Source organism: Aquarana catesbeiana, linkage group LG07 (assembly GCF_042186555.1).
Source record: "Aquarana catesbeiana isolate 2022-GZ linkage group LG07, ASM4218655v1, whole genome shotgun sequence".
In the NCBI taxonomy this organism is placed as follows: Eukaryota; Metazoa; Chordata; class Amphibia; order Anura; family Ranidae; genus Aquarana; species Aquarana catesbeiana.
Genome location: NC_133330.1, coordinates 125532861 through 125553097, shown reverse-complemented (window position 1 = coordinate 125553097; position 20237 = coordinate 125532861). Strand labels below are relative to the sequence as shown.

General features: G+C 44.1%; 1 protein-coding gene across 1 annotated transcript in view; it reads left to right on the top strand.

Moving 5' to 3' along the window:
- The window catches only part of POLDIP3 (DNA polymerase delta interacting protein 3), a gene marked incomplete in the record, with an annotated part of 573953 nt that extends 569353 nt beyond the window's left edge, over positions 1-4600 (top strand). Inside the window, 1 exon segment of the mRNA XM_073592662.1 lies at positions 3860-4600. Within this exon segment, the coding sequence (XP_073448763.1) occupies positions 3860-4040 (181 nt within the window).
- Positions 4601-20237: the final 15637 nt, after the last annotated feature.

The following is a 20237-nucleotide window of genomic DNA, read 5'->3' as shown; positions in this document are numbered from 1 at the left end:
TATGAGATCTGCTGACTCAGGAGTCCAGTCCTCCAGCATGTTCTCTTTTGCAGCTGTCGCTGGGGTGTCTGTAGGGACTGGAGCTGTTTTGTTGGAGGAATCTTTGCCGGCCGCCTTAGAATACAGCTTCTGCGCTGCCTCTCTGGCCGAGCATGGCGGGAGGCTGCCATCTTGAGGCGGAGGATCCGCCGTGGACTTGAGGTCTCTGCCTCGCCAAGAGTGACTCTCGGCCACCAGTTGTGAGCGGACCAGAGCGGTGAATACAAGGAGCAGAGAGTGTGTGCCTTCTGCAGGGTAGATCACCCAGTTACACTGCATCAGGATAAAGGATCTATAATGGAGTTTCAGCGGAGAGCGCGGTCCCTGCTTCTTACTCCAAGTGCCACTAAGCCACGCCCCCTCAATCTTAACCACCCCCTAAGTTGTTCCCTTGTGACTCTCGCCCACCTCAAAGTTGTCCCCCAACTCTCGACCGGCTATTTTATCTGTCCTCCCTGACTTTCAACCACCCTAAAGTTGTCTACTCTGATTCTTAAACACTTAAAATTTGCTTCCTAAGTTCCCCCCAACTCGACTGCCCACTTAAGGTGTACCCCCCTGACTCTTGACCCCCAATGTTGTCCCCACTCACTCTTGACTTTTGACCACCAGCTTGTTTCCCCTGACTCTTGACCACCCCCAAAGTTGTCCCCCTGCCTCTCTACCATCCCTGAAGTTGTCCCCCAGACTTTTGACCACACCCAAAGATTCCCCTCCTGACTCTCGACCACCCACTTAATCTGTCCACCATGACTATTGAGCACCACCAAAGTTTTCCCTCTGACTCTAAACCATCACTAAAGTTGTCCTTCCTAACCATCTATGTATGAACAGATTTGTTTACACAACCCCAGGGGAAAAGGTCTCATCTCTAAACTATATACCCATTTAAACAATCGGGTCTCTTCTGACCCCCTCCCTTATAGAGTCAAGTGGGAATCGGAATGCTCACTGGACCTTGAAGTGTACAAGGTCACTTAACATTAGAGAAACAGCGCTGAAACTTTATACAAGATGGTATCAAACCCCAGTTAAAATCCACACCATTTTTCCCGCTGTTTGTCCATTGTGTTTTAGAGCAGTGGTCATCAACCCTGTCCTCAGGGCCCACTAACAGGCCAGGTTTTATGTATTACCTTGGGGAGATGCAGACTAGAATACTGCAATCACTGAGCAGCAAATTATATCACCTGTGATGTATTTCAGTTATCTTGCAAACCTGGCCTGTTAGTGGGCCCTGAAGACAGGGTAGATGACCACTGTTTTAGAGGATGCAATGCACATTCCTCCCATCTTTTCTGGGAATGCTCACACATTGCTCCAATTTGGAGAAAGCTTGTATCATTTACCTCTAAAAAAAAACAGATGCTCAACTGTCCCTTACCCCATCACAATGTCTATTATTCACCCCAATTCCGGAGGTTTCCACTATACAATTGAGACTGTTCCATACGATTTGTGTTGCCATCCACTGGGCGATCGCGCTTCATTGGAAAACTCATTATTTACCTCTCACAAGTTAACTCTGCATTGACGCCATAAATAGAGTTGAAAAGATATATCATCATTTCCTCCGTTTTATGTTGATGCTGCTAAGCAGTTTTGATTTTTTATTTCCTCTACTCTGCATTATGGCGGTCCCTGACATCACCGCGCTCTTTCATACTGGGTTTACTGACTATCAAGAGTTTTTATACTGTTATTTTTCTGTAAGTTGAATCTCAGCAATTTATACTCTTTATTTAAGATTTCATGTTATTACAGTGTCCTTCCTAACATTCGACCACCCCCAAAGTTATTTTCCTTGACCCTTGGCCACCCACTTAAGCTGTGCCCCCCTAACTCTTGACCACCCCCAAAGTTTTTTTTACCCCTAACTCAACCACCAGCTTAAGCAGGCACGCTGGTCCTGCTGCACTGTTCTGTGTCAGAGTTTTTACTGCACTTGCTGTGTGTGCCATCCCTTCCTCCTTCTGTGCTGCTTTGCCAGGAATCTTAAAAGGCATTACGGTAGCTGGCTCCTGGGAAAAACAGGAGCTGCCTGGGGCTGAAAGTCGCAACTGAGTCCTTTTAGTGAGGGAGGTATGTGTGCGCCCCCGTGTCCCCTTTTACCTTGGACATGCAGTGTTTCGGGCAGCTACGGGTGCAAAATCATCTGATATTCCACCATAGGTGGTGAGCCAGAGCTCACTCAGTTGCACCCGCTCACAGCCATAGTTTGACACACCCCCTTATTTTTATTTTATCAGAAAATAAGAGAATCTTCCAGAATAGTATGAAAACTCTCAAAATGACCCTTTTTGGAAAGTAGACATTTCAAGGTGATCTCATTTTTTGCCACAATTTTTTGGAAGTTAAGAAACATACTGGTACACTGAGGAAGTTAAACATGGAGCTTGCACCAGATAAAATAATGTACAGGTCATACACAGAGCGAGGAATCGGTAAAGGTAACCCCTTCTATTACATAATGCCTCCATCTGCACTGTATACAGTGTGAATGAATCTTCCTTTGCTGCTATTGTGTTTTGAAAGTTGCCCCTGCCGACTTGTCAAAATGCTTGAACTTTGGCTGCATCTGCTTGAGGAGTGACAAACCCCCATGGCTGAGCTGTGTTTTTTATAACCTTCTAACTGCTCCCTCTTTAGCTAAAGAGGCAGTAGCCAGGAGAGTACATGTGGTGTGGCCCTGGCCGTCTTTTAGTGGACATAGCACTAGAGTACCACTCCTTCAAATAGATGGGACTGCTGTACAAGTGCCCCACAACTGCGTGCTAGTGCCAGTGGATTGTGGCATACTAGTGCAGTATTAAAGGGGTTAAAGCAGTCGGTGAGGAGGCGATACAATATCACCACATTGCCTGTCAAATGCTCTTGACAGCAAGCTGTGAAAACAGATCACGCTTCAGAGCAGGGGCGGCCAGTCCATTACGCCCCCCCTCCCCCCATCACAATCTCCCCTAACCATGTGTCCGGCCCCTTTCAGGACACCGGACCGTGGATTCCAATGCGGGGAGGCTGTTTTTTTTTTTTGTTTTTGTTTTTTTGAAGCACCGATTAGAGCCAAAGGCTCTAATAGGCTTCAATTTTGGGTGGGTTGGGGTTCGCAGAATGTGCGCTCCCACCCAGGTGTGCTAAAACAGTGAATGAAAATTTGCTGTTGTAACACTGATCCTCCTCCCGGCTAATCGGAAGCGGATTTTGACATCGGTCATCTGCTTGGCTGAACCTCCCAGGCAATCCTATTAGACGCCTAGGAAGAGGAATGGAGGAGAGGACCGGAGCATGCTGCACCACGCTGCCTGCGTGGTCACCCACCGCCGCCGATGGGGTAAGTGCCGGACCGACCGGCAAACAGTGGGGGGTGGGTGGTTGTTTGCCAAAAAAAAAAAACACCAGCCGCCACTGCTTCAGAGCATGTGTGAACGAGCCTTAAAACAATTGATTTGACCCAGGGCGGCTAGAAATAGAAAGATTAAATCCCCTAACTGCATCAACATTCTTAAATGTTTTTAGTCAAAAGTTTGTAGTAACTACAGTGTATCTCTTGTAAGTAAATGCATATGGACAAAGTCAGTTTTACAAACTAGATTGGTAACTTTGTAGAGTAGGACTAGTGTGGAAGTAACTGATACTCCAAAATGTGTTTTTTTTTTTTTTTTTTTTTTTTTCAAACCCCTATCAAGTGTTCACTGCCTAATGTGATGCTGGGGCCTAACCAATAATATTTTTACTGCTTACACAAACAATACCTTTAGTGTATAGGAAACTCAATCTGTAGTATTAAGCTAATTTTTTTTTTAACTTCTATTATTTCTAGACGATTAAGTGATGCACCATCATCGGCAAAGATGGATGTGGAAATGAGAAGAAATTCTTCTTCCTCCCGTACCTCAAACCCAGTGGCTGAAGTTGATCCAGAAACTATCCTAAAAGCCCTGTTTAAATCCTCAGGGTCCTCTGCGGTGGTCCATCCAACTGCATTCAAGATCAAGCTCTGAAAAGAAAAACAAATGCTGGAAGAAGCAACAGATTTGGGAGCTTGCTTTCTCTTTAATGCATTAGTGAAACCAGAGACTTATGAAGAAAATGATTATATGATGGCTGTTAACCAGACTAGCTATTGAGATGTTTGGCAGTAGTTGTGAGAAGAGCCTCTTCAGGGTATGATTGCACAGTTTTGCCCTTTGTGGTTTACTGGCCACAGAAATTGCATTGATCATTTTAGTTGTCTCATTTATATCTGCCTGGCCTTCCCACAGCAAAACGTTATTTGTTTAATATATGAGGCAACTAAGGGTTTTGTCTTGATTGTTCGTACCTCGTTTTAGGTTCTTAATTCAGTAACAATGTTTGTACCTAAAAATAATTGTGATGCTGTTCTGAGATACTGGGATTTAGATGGTATAATGTAATATCCATAATACATACATCATTTGTACATCTGCTGCCATTTATACTGATAAATGTTCACATCCTTTAATTAGAGATTCCAGACTTGTTTGATTTGTAGAGTATACTTGTATTGTGAACTTTTGTTAATACATGCCACTCTACGGTGTCTGCATTCTGCTTTCCCAGGTTACATATACACTCATTCTCAATAATTATTTTTTTTTATTTTATTTTCTGAAGTGATGATGCAAGCTGAAACGTGTAATACCTTGGTGTGATGTTAGATTGTGAAGCTTATGCTCGACAGTGCTCCTAGTCAACCAGTAGATCACAAGATGTACATCCAGCTGATATGTATGTGCGATGATCTAAGACTCTTCCTGTTTTATTAGATTTTTTAGAAAAAGCGTATCAGCGCATAGTGGTCATGCGGATACGAGTTAGGTTACAGGTGCCACGTCTTATCTTAGTAGATTAGAGGACATAGAAAAATTGTGGGCGCAAGACTTTTAAGGCACAGTAATTACTAGATATATGATTAAAATTCTAGTTTATTTAGAAAATATTAAAAAGAGTATAAAACAAAGAGACAAATAGAGTTCAATTCATAGTTAGACAGTTTTACAAATTATGCACTCCATACATAGCTAAATGGTTAAATTAATAGTTAGAGCAGTGTTCGAAGTCAAGAAATCTTGATCAGTATAGTTACATTGCGTTGAACCAGAAGCTATGCAGTGGTGATAATCAAATTCTGTATAGGCTCGACATGTTGCGCGCCACATGCGCTTTTTCAGGAGCACAGAATTGAATACTGTAATGAACAATACATTTACGGTAAATAATTCATCATGGTATAATGTAATTAAATAAGATTAAATAGACAAACCATGTAGTGAAATAATGGAAGAGGCTATCCCCTAGACCCAAGGAGACGTGTCTACCCTACAGGGTCCTGGCGAAAAACAGACAATGTGGGGACGTATGTAACATAATAAAAAATGATAATGACAAGATGGGTTAAAGTAGATATAGGGTATGGGCTGCATGAACAGGTAAGAGTGAAGTGGGAAGAGGGAAAGGAGGAAAAGGGGAAGAGGGGGAGGGAGGGGGGGACAGAAGGGGAGGATGGAGGAAGAGGGGGAATGAGGGGAAAGGAGGGGGGGGGGGGGTAGGGGGGAGGAAGGAAGCGGGAGGGGGAAGGGAGAAGGGGTGGGAAACGGGGAAAGTGCTATGTGCAGGTTTCAGTAATTAAATTAAATCAGATTAATCAAATTATAGAATTAATTGATAAACGTATTGAGAGTAACATATAGCATGTTTGGGTATCCTCTAATATTTCATGTTTGAAATAGTAATCAGATTTAAAGTACATATTGGACTTACCCTCATAAGTTTAGTAGCTATGTATAGTGAAATACCCTCATTAGCAAGTATTAGTAGCTCTCAGTAGACATCAATTTTAATTTGATCGACGGGGATCTGGTGTCAAGGATAAATGATGGCTTACACCGAGATTCGTATGAGATTTAATACTTAAGAAGTTAGTATTCCCGATCCCCAGGTGTGCTGAGGCTGTCAAGAAGATAAGCCCATAGGGAAAGACAAAATGCCATGAGTATATATAAAGTATGAGTATAGAGTATCTATCACTGTTTAGAAACAGTATCTAGTAAGCAGTTGTGAATCAGAGCTTGCCTGGATTTGCAGTTAGGAAGGATAGATAAAGGGGGGTTGACCTCATCGAGCCACACAGCCATCTCGTGGAGAGCGGCTGGTAGTGTGGATTGTACAGGGAGAGGCGCAGAAAGCATCTCTTGTACATCCGCCCCGCCTGTAGTCACCAATCGGCGTAGCTGACATGACGTCATTCAGGCCGGCCGCTGACGCGTACTGCGCATGCCTCAATCCCCGGCGCCATCAAAACAGCTGATGGCGCGACAGGGAGAGAGGAGGCAGTCGCGTCATGGTATCCCGGCAACGAAGCCCGCACGGAAGCAACCTCGCAGACTCCCCACCGCCGGCGCGAGCCGAACAGCTGTCGGCGCGCCGGGGAGAGAAAAAGGCAGTCGCGTCCTGGTACCCCGGCAACCAGGGTCACATGGAGGCACACTGCGCATGACTCACCCCTCCGTATGGGCCCGTCAGCTGCCGGCTCATCAGGAAGGGAAAGGGGGGACGCCAGCCACATCCATGCCGACACATCACCTGGGAACACCCATTGCGCCAACCACCCAGGGAGGAGCGGCCGCACATTGCTGGAGGCATCGCCAGACGGTGCAGGGGAAAACAGCACATCCCATGGTATAGGGGCAGCCTCTAAAAATAAATGTTTTTCTAGTAAAGTAAAACATGTAGCATTAGAACATGGTACTAATAAGCAGAAGGCGGCTGAGATTGTTGGAACAGCAATCGAGGTGGGGAAAAAAAGATAGGAAAATCAACAAATAAACAATAAACAGTTAATAAAAATATAAACAAGGCATATACTGATATTAATAGATAACAGTAAGTTGTTACATAATTATATATCTATGTCGAAAGGGCGAAAACAATTAACCATATGGTACCTGGACGAGAAATAGGATATCACATCACATCTGTTAATGTATAGCAGTAAATTATTACATAGTTTTATGGTTCGACTCAGATGACAAAAAAAAAAAAAATTGGGGGGCCAGATAAAAGAGAATGAATCAAGTTATATTTGTTTAGAGAAAGGGTTTGTAGGTTTGGGCCTCATTAATTCCAGGGGGAAATGTGGCGCATAGACGTTCTATCCACATGGTTTCTTTTTGACAAACTACTTTGTCCCAGTCTCCACCCCTGGGATCTATTGGAACCACTGCTAATACAATGAATGAAATGAGGGAAACATTAAACCTATGGTAGAGATCAAGGTGCCTGCTGACTTATTCAGTAAATAAACATTGGTCGATCCTCCAAGAAGACCCCATTATTAATAAATACATTGGTCCTTCCCCTCAAATCACGTTTAGACGAACCAGGCCCCTGGGTGATCAACTAACCTCAAACCACTTTGTTACCACCTCTAAATACAAACAATCGAAATTAGGAATTTCCCAATGTGGCAAATGTTCCTTCTGCCCTTGGGTAAAAGAAGGGAAATCTTTCCTACTACCCAATGGGGAAGAATTTAGACCCAAATTCTATGCAGACTGTGACACAAAAGGAGTGGTGTACCTTATGCTATGTCAATGTGGCGCGTTCTACGTAGAGAAAACGATTAGACACCTACGCTGTAGAATTAAGGACCATGTCTATTATTCGGGGGAAGGAAAAATGGTGTCAGCAGGCACCTTGATCTCTACCATGGGTTTAATGTTTCCCTCATTTCATTCATTGTACTAGCAGTGGTTCCAATAGATCCCAGGGGTGGAGACTGGGACAAAGTAGTTTGTCAAAAAGAAACCATGTGGATAGAACGTCTATGCGCCACATTTCCCCCTGGAATTAATGAAGCCCAAACCTACAAACCCTTTCTCTAAACAAATATAACTTGATTCATTCTCTTTTATCTGGCCCCACAATTTTTTTTTTTTTGGTATCTGAGTCGAGCCATAAAACTATGTAATAATTTACTGCTATACATTAACAGATGTGATGTGATATCCTATTTCTCGTCCAGGTACCATATGGTTAATTGTTTTCGCCCTTTCGACATAGATATATAATTATGTAACAACTTACTGTTATCTATTAATATCAGTATATGCCTTGTTTATATTTTTATTAACTGTTTATTTGTTGATTTTCCTATCTTTTTTTCCCCACCTCGATTGCTGTTCCAACAATCTCAGCCGCCTTCTGCTTATTAGTACCATGTTCTAATGCTACATGTTTTACTTTACTAGAATAACATTTATTTTTAGAGGCTGCCCCTATACCACGGGATGTGCTGTTTTCCCCTGCACCATCTGGCGATGCCTCCAGCAATGTGCGGCCGCCCAGCGCCACTCCTCCTCCCTGGGTGATTGGCGCAATGGGTGTTCCCAGGTGATGTGTCGGCATGGATGCGGCTGGCTGATGTCCCCCCTTTCCCTTCCTGATGAGCCGGCAGCTGACGGGCCCATACGGAGGGGTGAGTCATGCGCAGTGTGCCTCCATGTGACCCTGGTTGCCGGGGGTACCAGGACGCAACTGCCTTTTTCTCTCCCCGGCGCGCAGACAGCTGTTCGGCTCGCGCCGGAGGTGGGGAGTCTGCGCGGTTGCTTCCGTGCGGGCTTCGTTGCCGGGATACCATGACGCGACTGCCTCCTCTCTCCCTGTCGCGCCATCAGCTGTTTTGATGGCGCCGGGGATTTGAGGCATGCGCAGTACGCGTCAGCGGCCGGCCTGAATGACGTCACTTCGGCTACGCCGATTGGTGATTACAGGCGGGGCGGATGTACAAGAGACGCTTTCTGCGTCTCTCCCTGTACAATCCACACTACCAGCCGCTCTCCACGAGACGGCTGTGTGGCTCGATGAGGTCAACCCCCCTTTATCTATCCTTCCTAACTGCAAATCCAGGTAAGCTCTGATTCACAACTGCTTACTAGATACTGTTTCTAAACATTGATAGATACTCTATACTCATACTTTATATATACTCATGGCATTTTGTCTTTCCCTATGGGCTTATCTTCTTGACAGCCTCAGCACACCTGGGGATCGGGAATACTAACTTCTTAAGTATTAAATCTCATACGAATCTCGGTGTAAGCCATCATTTATCCTTGACACCAGATCCCCGTCGATCAAATTAAAATTGATGTCTACTGAGAGCTACTAATACTTGCTAATGAGGGTATTTCCACTATACATAGCTACTAAACTTATGAGGGTAAGTCCAATATGTACTTTAAATCTGATTACTATTTCAAACATGAAATATTAGAGGATACCCAAACATGCTATATGTTACTCTCAATACATTTATCAATTAATTCTATAATTTGATTAATCTGATTTAATTTAATTACTGAAACCTGCACATAGCACTTTCCCCCTGTTCCCCCCCCCGCTTCCTTCCTCCCCCCCCCTCCCCCCTTTCCTCCCCCCCTCCTTTCCCCCATTCCTCCCCCCCTCCTTTCCCCCATTCCCCCTCTTCCTCCATCCTCCCCTTCCGTCCCCCCCTCCCTCCCCCTCTTCCCCTTTTCCTCCCTTTCCCTCTTCCCACTTCACTCTTACCTGTTCATGCAGCCCATACCCTATATCTACTTTAACCCATCTTGTCATTATCATTTTTTATTATGTTACATACGTCCCCACATTGTCTGTTTTTCGCCAGGACCCTGTAGGGTAGACACGTCTCCTTGGGTCTAGGGGATAGCCTCTTCCATTATTTCACTACATGGTTTGTCTATTTAATCTTATTTAATTATTTAATAATAATACCATGATGAATTATTTACCGTAAATGTATTGTTCATTACAGTATTCAATTCTGTGCTCCTGAAGAAGCGCATGTGGCGCGCAACATGTCGAGCCTATACAGAATTTGATTATCACCACTGCATAGCTTCTGGTTCAACGCAATGTAACGATATTGATCAAGATTTCTTGACTTCGAACACTGCTCTATTAATTTAACCATTTAGCTATGTATGGAGTGCATAATTTGTAAAACTGTCTAACTATGAATTGAACTCTATTTGTCTCTTTGTTTTATACTCTTTTTTAATATTTTCTAAATAAACTAGAATTTTAATCATATATCTAGTAATTACTGTGCCTTAAAAGTCTTGCGCCCACAATTTTTCTATGTCCTCTAATCTTCTTGTTTTATAATGTCAAAAATAGGTTTAATGTTATGCCAGTTAAGAAAATATGAATGGTGAAAAGGTATATGGAAAACACTGTGCTAACAAGTGAAAAAGAAAGGGAAGCTGCTACATACAGTGTGACAAAAACAATAAATGTATGGTAGAGAAAATGTAGCGCATGGTGTATATAATTATAATATAAAGAGAATCACTCCAATATAATTCCAAAAAAACATTAGTGAATCGTAGAAAAAATAATCATAAAGTCAATAAATTAAGATGTGAATAAGTGGAAAAAAATATAATGTCCCACTGCATAAACATATGGATGTAATCCACAAGGAAGATGATATTCCAAGAGTTGGTGAAGGATTGTGTAGATCCGTGAAGAGAAAACACATCAACCAGACAGGGACATCATGGGAAGAATGGTATGTATAAAATTCTTACCAGATCCTGTGGACTCCCTTGTCAGCGACAGGGAGTCAAGAAAGCAGTATGCCACCCAAGGCGTAAGGTAGGATATCCCAGCAGTTGAACCCTCCTGGCTGGACTCTGCATGGATCTCCGGGGGTCACCAGGTAAGTCCTCGCAGTGGATGACCAGAATGTGGATCCAGAAGATGGAATAAGACTGGAGTCAGCACTCACTCTCATTCAGATAGTATGTGGAAAGACAAAAATACCTCCACATAGTGCAGATAAAAAAGGGGGTGTTTTTTATTGCTAAAAAAACTTTACAATAAAAACGTGATCACAATAGCATAAAAAAAGGAATGGGCAACATGGAGGAAGATAAATCAGCCCGACGTGTTTCGACCAAAGGGTCTTCTACTGGGCATAAACTGTCCACTCCAGGTTGCCGATATTTATAAATAAAATAACTAATAAGGACCAATTACAATGCAAAGAAATCAAGTCATTTCATTGGGTCAGTGTAGTCAGCTGATCGCATTCTCAATGACACAACATGGAAAAAAATTGTCATCCCATTGGACATATATGCTCAGCTGATTGCACTCTGAATGACACAAAACAAAATAGGCCAATCGAATGAATCATAAGCCTAACCGATGGATCTAGCCGCCAATGCTAGAATCGGCTGGAAAGTCCAGTCTACTGCTCAGGGACCTCCGCTGCTGGCACCAGGAAATGGTGTCCAGCTGGAAAAGCGTCATACACCAATCCATAGTGACGTGCTGTGTGACAGGCGGGCTGAGCGGCCAATCAAAAGGCCGGCCACAAATCCCGCCCTGACGGCTGCCGGTCCACGTGCCAAACAAAGGGAAATGACGTGGTGCCCAAAGGTGCGCCAGACGTCTATCCCGAGACACGTGGTCAGCAACGAAAGCTCTGCAGGGCCATGAAGAGATGAGATTCCGCAAAGCAGGACATACACTCTCCATGATTACACTGCGCATGTAAACTAGGAATCCAAACTTCTGCGTGATCAAATTGTCATGGAGGGGATAACTAGGGGGACAATGAATTATAAAAAGGCACCACAGATAGCACACTAGAGATTATATCAAATGAACCACTGAAATTAGCACATATTATTTTGAAGAACACAATAAACATATGAATTCATCAATAAATGAACACCTGGAACAAAAAACTTTGAAAACTGTAAATGAAAAGAATAAGTGTAAATGTGTGTATATCTCCTAATTAAAACAAAACCATATGTATGGGCTTAATTAGAGAAAAAGGTCCCTTAACACGGAAGGTGTTTTTATTAACACAAATCCAGATTCTGAGATAGGTGGTTTGTTTGTCAGGCTTAAAAACCTGATGATCAGTGAACTGCACCTCCAGTGGGATACAGCTTTCCTTGAGTAATATGTCAAGGAACAGATGGTGCCCAGAGGCCTCAGGTGGGATATCCATCCCCAACAAGATGAGCCGCATCTGGAGTCATGGTTCAAATACTTCAATGAAGTGGGTATAAAACTTCTTGGGTTCTTGGTTGATAAGAAAAAGATTAAACTGTCCCTCATAGACATTGAAATCAGAGAACTGAAAGATAAGTTGACCCCACATAAGAACTCTGCCGAATACACTTCAATTTCTACCAATTTGAGAAATGTTTTAGAAAAAGAAGAAAAGGACCAAAGGAATAAAAAGCAAAAAAAAGTATATTAGGGATTTTACTGATTATACTACACACTCGGTTTTCAATTGGCAGAGGAAGCTCAATACACCTCCCTCTTCCAATGGAGACCCTATGTCTATGGAAAGCTCGATCCCTCCAATGGCTCATCCAGATAGAACACTGGTTTACCAGCCACCCCAGAAACCAGGATCCAAAGAGGCCATACTTAAAAAACGAGGTCCGGGACAGGGGCCCCCTCGGCCTCCCCGAGGTCCTCCCCCCTCTTATTCCACAGGGAGGTGGAACCTCGGCGAGAAGAGGTCAACCTAAAGGATATCCAGTTGACTCTTATAGGAACAACTCAAGGGGTCCCCCCTACAATCAGCGCAATTTTCAAGATTATCGCGCGTCACAGCATCAAAATCTTGATTACTAACCCGAATCGGGGTACGATAATTGTAATCGGTTCACTCCACTCCGAGATAATGTTTCCTATGATGCACATCAGGACTCATATTCTCATCACGAAAGGGAAGACGATTATTACCACAGATCTCCATTCAGTTACAATCAGAATTATTTTGGTCACAGTCAGTCTTTGGATTTTCAGAGAGACATGGAAGGACATTCCAGACATTTAGAAAAAAAAGAGGGACCAGAGGGGGGTGGAGGGTCCAAGGCCAAAAGAAAAAGAACGTAAGAGGGACGGGTATTTTCAATTTGAGTTCTGTTACATTGACTGAAGCGGAAAAATCTGTCCTAGACTTAAATTTGTTCCTCCCAAACCCCTCAATAAATTTTCCACATTTATTGACGTTCTTAAATTTTGCACGCAAGCTTAGTATACAAAGACATTTTTTAACACGACCTTCTTTGCCCTCCACCCATCTAGCGGTTTCCTCCGCACCAGTCCCCTCTGCACTCCCCACGAACAATATGGTTTCCCACCATACAGATTTGGTTTCATCTAACCAAAATGTTGTTCATTCAGGATTGTCAAATCCTTCTTTAATCCCCCAGGCACCTTAGCACCATCCATTCAGGTCTTTAAAAGTCTTGTCTTGGATGATCTAGACAAACTAACCAAAGCGTAAGAAATATTTGTATGTCAAACCTGATATTAAAATTGGTCTAAAATCTTTATGTGAAAAAAAGAACCTCATAATCCGCCCCGCCGACAAAGGCAGTGGGATTGTGGTTTTGGATAAGACTGATTATCTTAAAGAAATGAACAAGATTCTCAGCGACTCGAACACATACAGTCGCATCCCTGGTGGAATTGATTGAGGGATTTGCATTAGGGATTCTAAATAAAAAAAGAGAAATGTTTCTTAGTCCCCCAGGTTCCACCAATTCCCGCCATATACTATCTTTCCTAATGTCCACAAGGACCCTGTTAATCCCCCTGGCAGACCCATTGTCAGTGGGATTAACTCAGTCACGGCCCGGATCGGAAAATATGTGGACTTTTACTTGCAGCTGTTGGTCCGCTCCACCCCCTCATATTTAAAAGACACCAGGGACACCATCAAGAGATTAGAGTCAGTCCAATTCCAAGAAGGGATGCTTCTAGTCACAGCCGACGTGGCGGCACTTTATATGTGCATACCACGCAGTTTAGGTTTTGATGCCGTTGAAAATTATTTATCCAGGGATAACAAACTCTCCTTTGTATAACAGAACTTCATTATGCAACTGTTGAAATTTGCCACCAGGCATAATTATTTCTGGTTCCAGAATCAGTTTTTTCTACAGAAGAGGGGCGTGGCTATGGGGGCCAAGTTTGCCCCCAGCCTCGCCAACCTCTTCATGGCCCAGTGGGAAGAGGATGTCGTCTATGCGGCCTGGAGACTCGAGTTGGTTCTCTGGGCTAAATACATAGACGACATCCTCTTCTTATGGGACGGTGATCGTGCATCCTTGGACAATTTCATGATCACACTCAAAACCAACGACAGAGGGATCTCTTTGAGCTATGAGCTTAGCTCATCCATGGTCCATTTTTTGGACCTGGAAATTTTTGTTGTAGAACAACACTTAGAGTTCCGTACATACTTCAAATCTACGGACCGGAATGGATTCATTCCGGTCGATAGTTGTCACCGAGAACAATGGCTCAAATCTGTGCCCCGCAGTCAATTCTTAAGACTGCGGCGCAATTTTACCAAAACTTCAGATTTTTTTTATTACAATCACAGGTTCTAAAAGGTAGATTCCTGGAAAAGGGTTACAACCTCGACTTTCTGGATGGAGAAATTAATAGACCCTTGTCTGTAGAAAGAAGTTCCACCCTAATAGAGCGACCCAGAACCACTTCAGATTGTAAATTCAAATGGTCTTTCTTTACCACTCATTCTACCCAATCCAAACAGATTAGGGCAATTTTGAAGAGACATTGGAGAGTGCTCTTGAACGACAGACTTCTTGGGTCTATTTTACCAGAACAAGCGGCTGTCGTTTTTAGAGGTCCGCGGTCCATTCAGGGCCAAATTACTCCAAATGTGATAGACCCTCCCAAGAAGGTCTCCTTTTTTCAGGAATGCATGGGTTATTACCCTTGCCGTAAAAATGTAAGGTGTGTTCCCACAATATTGGGGGGAGGTGTAAAAGCATTACTTTCCAATCCACCGTTACTTCCCATGTATATTTTTCATGAAACATTTTATCATCTGCTCTTCACAATATATTGTTTATTTATTGACCTGTCCCTGCCATAAGCAGTATGTTGGTCGCACGTTTAGGACTTTTTCCATCCGGGTCAATGAGCATGTAACTGGGATTAAGAAGGGTACAAGCAAACACACAGTACCACGCCATTATTTGGAGTGTCACAATAGAGACCCTTCTGGGACTCTATTTCAAGTGATTGATAGGTTTGTCCCTTATTGGAGGAGTGAGTCACATCTTCGGGGCATTTCGCGCCTCGAGACGTACTGGATATATGAGTTGAGGTCCTACTTCCCGTTCAGTTTGAACGTGGAGTGGGACCTCAACTCTTTTATCAATCAATCCTAGTGGCAATGTTTCATTTGATTCATTTCTATTTCCTCTTCCCCTCTTTTTCTCTAATTAAGCCCATACATATGGGTTTGTTTTAATTAGGAGCTATACACACATTTACACTTATTCTTAGTTATTCTTTTCATTTACAGTTTTCACATTCAATCAAAATTTTTTGTTCCAGGTGTTCATTTATTGATGAATTCATATGTTTATTGTGTTCTTCAATATAATATGTGCTAATTTCAGTGGTTCATTTGATATCATCTCTAGTGTGCTATCTGTGGTGCCCCTTTTTTTTATAATTCATTGTCCCCCTAGTTATCCCCTCCCCTCCGTGACAATTTGATCACGCAGGAGAAGTTTGGATTGCTAGTTTGCATGTGCGCAGTGTAACCATGGAAAGTGTATGTCCTGCTTTGCGGAATCTCATCTCTTCATGGGCCTGCGGAGCTTCCGTTGCTGATCATGTGTCTCGGGATAGACGTCTGGCGCACCTTTGGGCATGACGTCATTTCGCTTTGTTTGGCACGTGGACCGGTGGCCGTCAGGGCCGGTCACACAGCACGTCACTATGGATTGGTGTATTACGCTTTTCCAGCTGGACGTCATTACCTGGTGTCAGCAGCGGAGGTCCCTAAGCAGTAGGCTGGACTTTCCAGCCGATTCTAGCATTGGCAGCTAGATCCATCGGTTAGGCTTATGATTCATTCGATTGGCCTATTTTGTTTTGTGTCATTCAGAGTGCGATCAGCTGAGCATATATGTCCAATGGGATTATGAAAATTTTTTTCCATGTTGTGTCATTGAGAATGCGATCAGCTGACTACACTGACCCAATGAAATGACTCTATTTCTTTGCATTGTAATTGGTCCTTATTAGTTATTTTATTTATAAATATCGGCAACCTGGAGTAGAAGGTTTATGCCCCAGTAGAAGGCCCTTTGGTCGAAACGCGTCGGGCCGATTTATCTTCCTCCATGTTGCCCATTCCTTTTTTATGCTATTGTGATCATGTTTTTTTTGTAAAGTTTTTTTAGCAATAAAAAACACCCCCTTTTTTATCTTCACTGTGGAGGTATGTGGAGGTATTTTTTCTTTCCACATTCTATCTGAATGAGAGTGAGTGCTGACTCCAGTCTTATGAGGGATATTCCAACTTCTGGATCCACATTCTGGTCATCCACTGCGAGGACTTACCTGGTGACCCCCGGAGATCCACGCAGAATCCAGCCCGGAGGGTTCAACTGCTGGGATATCCTACCTTACGCCCTGGGTGGCATACTGCTTTCTTGATTCCCTTTATATTATGATTATATACACCATGCGCTACATTTTCTCTACCAAGAAAATAAGAATGGAAGATAAAATGTACCTTTTACACTTTTATAGTATATATTTAAAATACCTTATCTAAATTCTCTATTAACCTCTTACCTTCAATTCAATATTCTCAGAGACCGTACGGGAAACATACACCGACACAAGGAGGTCGGTACAATGTTCAAAGCTTTATTTCCCAAGGCGTCTTTCAGGACAGCACCTGAGAGATAGTGACTCCTCCCACCGTACCACAGGAAACACCTTCTTCCTCCAGATCTTTAAAAGGAGGCACCTCCCTACCACACCTCAGTTTTTGTGTTTCCTCCGGCCCGGAGGGAACATCTTTTGGAGGGGAGCCAGGATCTCTTGGGTGCTCCTGAGAGACAAGGTCTCCCAATTTTTTAGAGACCTTCAGCCCTCCCATCTTGCCAGGGCTATGACAGCGGTAGTTTCGGGCTCCTCTTACCCCAAGGTGCTCAGGGAGAGCCACAGAAGATCCGGTCACCCGCTCAAGTGTCCTGGGAGCGACGGCTGCGCGTGCACCGCCTCCATTTTGCATTGGCAGAGAGGAGTTCTCGGCCGCGCCGGAAGTGACACTTCCTAATAGCTGGTCACTGGGTCAGCGCCCAACGTCATTTCTGTCGGCGGACGCAGGGGGAGGAGGCAGGGCAGAAGCTGGTGCCTATTTCCGGTCCAGTGCAGTGGCACAGCGTGTGAAGCCACGAGTGGAGCGCAGCACACACACTGTGGAGGACGCAGCATCTGCAGCGGTGGGGACAGGCACCAGCAAGGCTCAGGTAGGGAGCAGTGGATTAAGTCTGCCCATTTCCTTTACCTGCTATAAAGCCAGCTATGGCCACACCATGCGTAACCTGGAGTATTGGGTTAACCAGCTTAAAGCTCATATAGTAGTGGTTTCACCCAAACAGGAGATTTTAGATTCCTTTTCTACCTTGTCCTCTGCAGTAGTCTATATAGCGGATGCTTCAGCCGAAGCAATTAGAATGTCAGCTAGATCAGCAGCCTTAACAAGAGCATTATGGCTGAAGACTTGGCCAGGTGATGCGGCATCAAAGAGTAAACTCTGTGGGATTCCTTTTTCGGGTGACCTTCTCTTTGGCCCAGGTCTAGATACCATTCTAGACAGGACTGCTGATAGGAAGAAGTCCTTCCCGATAAAAAAGAAGAAACAACCCCCGAATCGCTTTTTTCGACCCTAAAGGGCTCAGGAGCAGGACAACAAGTCCCAGGGGAGAAGGAAGAATCGGTCTGCACAAAGAGTTAAAGGCAAAGGTGGAATCCTTTTTCATCCTTCTATGCAAGCTGAAAAATCCTAATGACTCGACCCTGCATGTGGGCAGAAGGCTGAAAAATGTCCTACCGCAGTGGTCGGGCATAACATTAAATCAGTTTCTACTGGCCACTCTTTCTCAGGGCTACACAACAGTTCATGGAATCCCCCCCCCCCCAAGAAGATTTATTGTGACGAATACCCCAAAGGATCCAGTAAAAGCCCTGGCCATGAAATCCTCATTAAGGGAACTGATGCAGCAGGGTGTAGTGATCCAAGTGCCACCAGAAGAGTGGCAACAGGGTTTTTATTCTCACATTTTCTTGGTAAGAAAGCCAACAGGGAACTTCCGATTTATTCTCAATCTAAAACCTCTGTACAAATCAGTCAAGTACAGAAAGTTCAAGATTGACTCATTTTTTTCAGTCAGAAACCTACTGACCCCAGATTGTTACATGGTGTCAATAGATTTAAGGGATGCATACTTGCATATCCCAATCTCACTCCAGTCCCAGAAGTATCTCAGGTTGGCGGTAAGAATGGAAGGTGTGATTCATCATCTGCAGTTCAAGGCTTTGCGTTCAGGCTGTCATCCTCACTTTCGATCTTTACCAAGGTGATGGTGGAAGCTCTAGCCCCGCTTAGTCTTCAGGGAATTGCAGTAATTCCCTATTTGGACAACTAACTTTTCTTCGCCCCCTCAAGGGAAAGGTTGCAGGACAACTTAGCCAAAGCACGCAACCATCTGGAATCTCTAGGATGGATTCTAAGCCTTCAGATTCCAACCCGGGTAAAGTGGTCACTGTGGTGGTGGAAGAGTCAGGAGATCCTATCAAGGGGTCTAGATTTGGCCTTTCTAGTCGAAAGAAGACTGACAACAGATGCTAGCTCTTGAGGGTGGGCACCTAGAGAAAAACTTTGCTCAAGGAAGTTGGTCCAAGAAGGAGGTGACAAGGTCCTCAAATTGGAGAGAACTGAAGGCGATCACTTTTATCTCTAGTAGTATTCTCACAAGATCTCCGGTTCACCAGTGTTAACGGACAACGCAACGGATGTGGCTTATCTAAAAAGACAGGAGGGCACAAGGAGCAGGTCCTTACAAGCACTGGTAACAGAAATACTTCTGTGGGCAGAGAAGCACATGCTATCCCTGTCAGCAGTCCATCTAAAGGGCACCCTGAACAGAGTGGTGGATTTCCTGAGCAGGTACCTCATTCATGAAGCAGAGTGGTCTCTGAATCTGGAGCTCTTCCTAATGATTGCCAATATATGGGGACAGCCAAAGGAGCAGCTCCTAAAGAGCAAGGGGTTTTCTGACCATTTGATTACAACATTACTATCAAGTAGGAAAAGGGTAACAAGGGCCATCTATACTAAAGTTTGGAAGGTCTAGAATTCATAGTGCGATTCATCTGCCCAAGACCCAAGGAGCCTTGTTTGCATCGTGGAGGTCTTGCAAGATAGGGTACTAGCAGTGGGTACCTTGGAAGTACAGGTTGCTGCGCTAGCGGTGTTCTTTGAAAAATCTTTGGCCTCTGAACCGCTGGTAGTCAGATTTTTTTTTAGAGCTCTTGCAAGATCAAGGCCAGCATCGTCAATAATTTCTAATGGGATTTGTTGGTAGTCCTGCAATCCCTAGCAAGGAGTCCATTTGAACTTCCTGGAAGAAGCGTCACTCAAATGTCTCACTCTTAAAGCTGTGTTCCTAATCGCCATTACTTCAACACGCAGGATCAGTGAGCTACACGCTCTGTCAGTTAGTGAACCTTACCTGTCAGTGTTTCCGGATAGTTATTTTTACGACAGACCCAAAGTTCTTACCAAAGGTAGCTTTAAAGGATCACTAAAGATCTTTTTTTTTTTTTTTTAAATAACAAACATGTTATATTTACCTTCACTGTGCAGCTCGTTTTGCACAAAGTGGCCCCGAACCTGGTCTTCTGGGGTCCCTCGGCGGCTGTCGCATGGTGTTGAGTGCTTGCGGGCGCGCTCCCGTGATACAGCCAGTGGCCATAGCCGCTCACTGTATCACGCGGCCCCGCCCCCGGCGCCCCGCGTCATTGGATGTGATTGACAGCAGCGCGAGCCAATGGCTGCACTGCTTTCAATCCATGCACTGTAACCAATCAACGGCCAGGCTGAGCGGCAAAGAGGATGTCGGGATGAACATAAATGAATTCTGGACAGTCGCACTCATATAAAGCCTTGTTTATTGGAAGATGCACATCAAATTAAAAAAATAGCAGACAAAAAAGAGCTGATGTTTCCCATTAGCGTTAGTGCTTACTCATAGCTCAGAGGATGTCGGGGGGTGAGCGTGGGACTT